The following is a 6318-nucleotide window of genomic DNA, read 5'->3' as shown; positions in this document are numbered from 1 at the left end:
GCGCGCAGGGTGGCGGCGACGGCGCAGGTGAGTGCCCCCCGCGGGCGGGGCGCGGCGTGGCCGCTCCGGGGACCCCGGCGCGATCCTGCGGGGTCGCAGATCCGCGAGGATCCGGCCGATCGAGCGGGGTGGGGCCGACCCCGTGGACACGGCTGGAAGTCTAGGTTGGGCGCCTGGATGCCCGAGGCCCCTTCCCAGAGAGGCGCCTGTCTTTCCGCTGGGGGCAGGGTCTGTCGCTTCCGGCTCCCCAACGGGGTCGACAGCCCACCCTGCCCCCTGCACTCCTCAGGACAGTCCCCGTCCCCGCAGGGTAGGTATTTCTGAGCCCTGCCTGGGCATCTCCCTGGAGATGGCCTCGTCCCCATCCTCCAGGGCCTAGAGGAACCTGGGGAGGACCGAGGTCCCCACAATAGTAATGAAAAAGTCACCCCGGCTAGCACTTACTGAACGTTTCCGTGTCAGGTATTTACCATGCATAGCAGTGAGTCTAAACACCTCATGGAAGGTGCTCTTCCTTCTTCTAGAGATGAAGGAGCAGACCCAGAGAGGGAGAGTGACTTACCCAAGGTGACACAGCTAGATTGTAAGTGGCAGATCTGGAACTTGAACCTGTGCTTCAGAGTCCAGATCTGGAGTCTCAGCCACTAGACCACCTGGCTCCGTGGCTCCGTGGCCCAGTGCTCCACGGCTCAAGTGTTCCTGACCAGCCTCTCTGCTTGTTGGTGTCCCCAGCCCCTAACCATACACACATGTGGCCACACCTGCTGGTCTTTGCTTTCTCCCTATGAGGTCACAAGACATCAGCCCCACTTTGCCTCCCCCGAGCTGGAAAGGCAAGGCCTGAATACCAAGGTCCAAAGAAGAGAGTGACATCTGCAGGGGAGACAGGGGCCCGGAGGCAGGGAAGCCTGGGTTGAGGCCTTGGGCAGTAGGCGTTCTCCCCGGAAACACCCGGGAGCCGGTTTTTCAAGACTGAATCAGAGGCCTCCCGCCCTCCTCCTCTCCGAAGCAATATCCTACTGAGAAGGGGAGGCTGGGTGTGGTGTCCCCCACCCCCGCCGCCCCCAGCTTATGTCAGCTCCCAGGAACCCCCCTTCCCTCCTTCCCGCTGCCCCCACTGCAATCGGCGTGGCGGCGGGGGTGCTAAGTTTCAGGCCCTTCCCAGCGAAGAGAGGGCGGGGATGCTGGGATTCCAGCCAATGCGCTTGGCGCCCCAGCAGACTAGCTTTTCCTGCATCCCTGTGTTCAGGTTCGAGGGGAGACTGGGAGCGTGGGGAGGGGGTGGCGGTCAGCAATGCCGCGGCAGGCACGTTCTGAGGATAGGAGGGCTCAGAGAGGTGGGAATGAGGCCATAAGGCACATTCACTCATCCTACAAACACTTACTGAGCAGCAACCAAGTGCCAGGCGCTGTTCGTGGTTCAGAGAACACAACCGTGGACAAGACAAGGCTCCCTGCTCTGTGGGCGCTGTGGACACAAACAAGTTAACAAGCAGAGAAGATCCCCGCAGACGGTTGAAGTGCTCTATGCTGTGAATAAAAGTGCCATGAATAAAACATGATGCGGGGGGGCACGGTAGAATCTGTTGGGCAAGGTGGGAGGGGGTCCTCTTGGAGGAGGTGACTTTGGAGACAGGGTCTAAATGATAAAAAGACGGGAGCCCTGGGAAGATCAGGCAGGGGGCCAGGGCAAAGGCCCTGAGGCTAGATGGAGTCTGGAAGAGTGTGGCTGGGGCCCTTGGTGCCTCATATTAAGGAGTCTAGAGCTTTCCCCCTGTAAGGTGGGAAACTTGTAAAAGTTGCAGCTGGAGAGTGACGTGATTCAGTTTACATTTTAAAATAGAGACACGAAGTTAAATAGCAGCCTAAGACTGGAAGACAAGAGTTCTGCCAGGGCAGCATGTAATTAAGTTCATGGGCCTGAGCTGTCTGGATCACAGGGGCAGTTCCTACAGGCTGAGGCAAGCCAGGGAGGCTGCCTGGAGGAGGTGGCTTAGACTAAGCCTTGGCAGGCGGAGAAGATTGGGACTTTCCTGGGCAGGTGAAGGGGAGGAGGCAATAATGATAATGACAATCGTAACAGTCTCCTTAAATTGAATGTCAGGCAAAATGCTTGCTAATGCTAATCAGGTTGTATGCACGATCTCTTTGGATTCCTGTAAGCACCTTGAGAGACAGGAATTCTGCCCGTTTTTCAGATGAGAGAACTGAGGCCCCATCACATGAAGTGACTTGTCCACGGCCACACAGCTGGTAAGTGGCAGGGGTGGGCTTTGAACCCAGGCCATCCTGCCTCTTCTAGCCTGGAAGGCAAATTCATTAAGCCCTCACTTTCTTCACCACCGTCATTCCCTCCTCACAGGTGAGGCCGTGGAAACTAGCCTGAACCAAGACAGCAAATGTAGGCCGAGGGAGGAGGTTGGGAATTGGTGATCCAGATGTGGGGGGCCCTGGGACAAGGAGGAAGTTTGAATCTTATCAATTGACTGAAAGAGGTTACAGATGGAAATAGTAGTAAAAAAAAAAAAAATCACCCCGAATGGAACCCTTATTGTGTGCCAGGCACATGCATTTCCGTGGAGCTCAGAGAAGTTAAGACACTTGCCCAAGGTCACACAGCCAGTAAGTGGAAAAGCCAGGTTCCAGACGCTGGTTTTCGGCATCCTGCTAAAGATGTATGAGGAGAAGCAGGAGAACCAGGGGAGGTGATGATGAGGATTGTGCGTGGTTTTGTTTGTGTGTTTAAGCATCACTGAGTGTGATGAAATACCCTAATACTCTGAGGCAGCAGTATTGATTCGGTCAGAATTTATTTTTTGTCAAATATTCTGTGAATGCCTTATGCAATATGTGCTACGGATAGAGAGACAAATATCCAATAGAAGACTAGTCCCTTGGGGTGCCTGGGGGGCTCAGTCAGTTAAGCCTCCAACTTCGGCTCAGGTCTTGATCTCACAGCTGGTGAGTTCGAGCCCCGCATTGGGCTCTGTGCTGACAGCCTGGAGCCTGCTTCTGTTTCCATGTCTCCCTCTCTCTGTACCCCTGCCTTGCTCATGCTCTGTCTCTCTCTTTCAAAAATAAACAAAAACATTAAAAGAAAAAAAAAAAACTAGTCACTTGTATGTCTAAAGAGTTCCCACAAATCAAGAAGAAAAAAGATAGGCATCACAATAAAAAACAAACTGAAGGCAATTTTTAAAAATGGGCAAAGACTTAGACGGGCACTTTGCACAAGCACAAATCCAACCAGTTAATGTATTAACAGTTGTCCAGGATCGCTGATTAGGAAGGGATAAGAAACCGCCATGACAGCGGAGGGAGACGCCGTTTCTGTCTGACTCGATGGAGCACCTACCCTGTACTCAGCGCTCTGCTGGGAAGGGGGGCTGAGGATCACGGAGGTCGGGCTTGCACTTTTGCTGGGGAGACAGTACCGCCTTGAGGACAGGGACTACAGCCCAGGGCCCCTTTGTCTCCCCAGAGCCCGGCCCGGGGACCAGTGGGCAAAAGAATATTGGAATCAGTCCTTCATCTGTCCCTTCATTCAGCAAATACGTGCTGAGCACCTGCTACACCCCGGCCCTGTTCTCTGTGCTAAGAAAATAGGGAAGCGCCAGGCAGCCCGAATCCCTTGCCCTTTCCGAAAACACCGAACAGGACCAGTGAGTGAGACGTATATCCCACCTGAAAGAGGTGTGACAGTGGCTGTGTGGGGGCCACAGGGCACAGTCAAGTGCAAAAGCATGGAGGCTCAGTTGTGCCTGGTGTGTCAGAGGGGCAGGGACCAGGCCCGCGTGCCTGGGAGGAATGAGCAAGGGGGGGAAGGAGAGGGCAGGGAGGTGACCAGGGGCAGGTGTTTGGGGGCATGAGGGTCGGGTGGGGGGGGGGACACTGACTTTTACTCTGAATGAGGTGGGAGCCCCGGGAGGGGTCGAAGGAGATGTGAGACGTGACTTGTGTTTTACAGGATCATTCCGGCTGCTGTGTGGACGGGAGACTGTGGAGGGCGAGGGCAGGAACCAGGAGACTCAGAGGAGGCAGCTGCACTAGCGTAGGTGAGAGATAATGGGGCCGGACCAGGTGTCCCTCCAGGAGGTGGCGGAGAGCAGATGAATGAATGTGGGTGCAGCTCCCTGGGCTTGGAGGACTCTGGGGTGGCCAGATTGAAGGGAGGGAGCGGGTGGCACCTGGGTGGCTCAGTTGGCTGAGTGTCCGACTTCAGGTCATGATCTCGTGGTCCATAAGTTTGAGCCCCGATTCTGTGTCTCCCTCTCTCTCTGCCCCTCCCCCACGCATGCTCTGTCTCTCTCTGTCTCTCAGAAATAAACATTAAAAAAATTTTTTTTTTTAATTAAAAAAATGAAGGGAGGGAGCCGGAAGTCACCTAAGTCCTGCCTGGGCCCTCAAGGCCCTGCCCGCTCTGCCCTCTCTTTCCCTGCCCTCACCCCCTCCTGCTGTCCCCTGTAGCACTCTGTCCCAACCGTAGAGGCCCCCTTGCTGTTCCTCAAAACCATGCCAAGCATGTCCTCCATCTCAGGGCCTTTGCACTGGCCGTTCCCTTTGCCTGGAGCTGCCTTGCCTCACATCATTATTTGGAGACTTCTTCCTTTCATTCGGGTCTCAAGTTCAGCTTCACCTGCTCAGAGGCCCTCCTTGACTTTGTCTGTAGAAAAACTCGTCTTGTATTGTCCTCATAGCCCTCTTAGAAGTTACTTTAGACTTTTACACATTTGCTTGCTCACTGTGCGTCTTCTGCTCTGGGCCGTGTGATTTGGGGCAGCAGGAACAGAACCTAGGAGAGAATTAGAAAGAGGCAGCCCTTCCTGCAGCAGACACATCAGCTTGGCATGTAGCTCGACCAGCCAGAGCACAGGCGGAGTTTCAGTCCCACGTCCCACCTCGGTCTGGTGCTTTTGCACAGTGAACAACCTGTGTAACTGCACACGGTGGCCCCAGTCAGGGCCCTTGCTTGTCTTACTGAAGGCAGGATCTAAACTGGTGCCTGGAATCTAGTAAGTATGCGAAAAATACTTGTTTGAAAGGAGGAAGGGAGAAAGAAACAGAAAGAATAGGGGTAGGGGAAAGAAAAAAAAAGTACATCAGGACACGTTTTGCTACAGTAGCAAACAACCCCCAAAATCTTAGTGCCTGAATTCCACAAAGGTGTTTTGTTTTGTTTTTTGGTCCTTCTGGGTCTCAGCAGGGGGTTCCATTCATTGTAGCCACTCAGGCCCAGGCTGATGGAGTTGCCACCCAGCCAAGTGTGGCCGGCCACCCTGCCTGGGGGATACTGACCCCCAGAGGCTCTGGCCCTAGTATTGAAATGCTTCAGCCCAGAAATGTCCCGTGTCACCCCATCTCACAACTCATTGGCCAGGACTAGTCATATGCCTGCCCAGTCACAGGGAGGTCAGTTAAATGTCATCTGTCTGTGCCCTTTGAAGGGAGAGTCAGAAATTTTTTTGCGCACAGCACTAGTGACTGCAACCGATAGAAACATAGAGAGAAACTTGGGGCGCCTGGGTGGCTCAGTCAGTTAAGCATCTGACTCTTGATTTCGGCTTGGGTCTTGATCTCCCGGTCATGGGCTCAAGCCCCGCATTGGGCTCCGCGCTGGGCGTGAAGCCTACTTAAAAAAGAATAATAAATACATAAAAAGAAACTTAACTGCTTTGAGCATCCATTTTCTCGTCTGTTAAATGGGCATGTTCGTAGCAAAATATGGCCCCCACATCACGATGTGGTGTGAGGATTAAGGAAGGTCACAGAGCTCCCTGCACAGGGTCCTAGTAGATACCAGCTGCCGCTATTACTTCTACGAGTACATAAACGCGGGCACTGGGTTTTGACCCAAGGCCAGTCTGCTCACTGGGTCAATAGCGTGCTAATCGCGTGGGAGAGGTGGCCCGAGGCCTCTGCCCAGGCCCTGAGCCCACTTTCCCTGCCCTGCAGGTGTCCTGAGTGCGCCCCCTTCTTCTCACTGCTCATGCCGCTGGGACTGGGGCGGCGGAAAAAGGCGCCCCCTCTGGTGGAAAATGAGGAGGCCGAGCCAGGCCGTGGGGGGCTGGGCGTGGGGGAGCCGGGGCCCCTGGGTGGGGGTGGGGCAGGGGGGCCCCACATGGGCTTGCCCCCCCCTCCCCCGGCCCTGCGGCCCCGCCTCGTGTTCCACACCCAGCTGGCCCACGGCAGTCCCACTGGCCGCATCGAGGGCTTCACCAACGTCAAGGAGCTGTATGGCAAGATCGCCGAGGCCTTCCGGCTGCCCGCTGCCGAGGTACCCACTGGGGGACTGGGCACCAGGGTCCCTGATGGGGGGCC

The 6318-nt window shown here is 55.3% G+C and overlaps 1 protein-coding gene across 1 annotated transcript in view; it reads left to right on the top strand.

Moving 5' to 3' along the window:
* GIPC1 (GIPC PDZ domain containing family member 1) overlaps positions 1-6318 on the top strand; it is an 8964-nt gene continuing 2646 nt past the window's right edge. The window contains exons 1-4 of the mRNA XM_029917546.1: positions 1-27; positions 2199-2253; positions 3968-4055; positions 5953-6315. Of these exons, the coding sequence (XP_029773406.1) occupies positions 5987-6315 (329 nt within the window). The 5' untranslated portion in view covers positions 1-27; positions 2199-2253; positions 3968-4055; positions 5953-5986. The remainder of the gene's footprint in view (positions 28-2198; positions 2254-3967; positions 4056-5952; positions 6316-6318) is intronic.

This window comes from Suricata suricatta, chromosome 12 (genome assembly GCF_006229205.1).
Source record: "Suricata suricatta isolate VVHF042 chromosome 12, meerkat_22Aug2017_6uvM2_HiC, whole genome shotgun sequence".
NCBI classification, from domain to species: domain Eukaryota; kingdom Metazoa; phylum Chordata; class Mammalia; order Carnivora; family Herpestidae; genus Suricata; species Suricata suricatta.
This window is presented reverse-complemented; position numbering and strand designations above follow the sequence as displayed.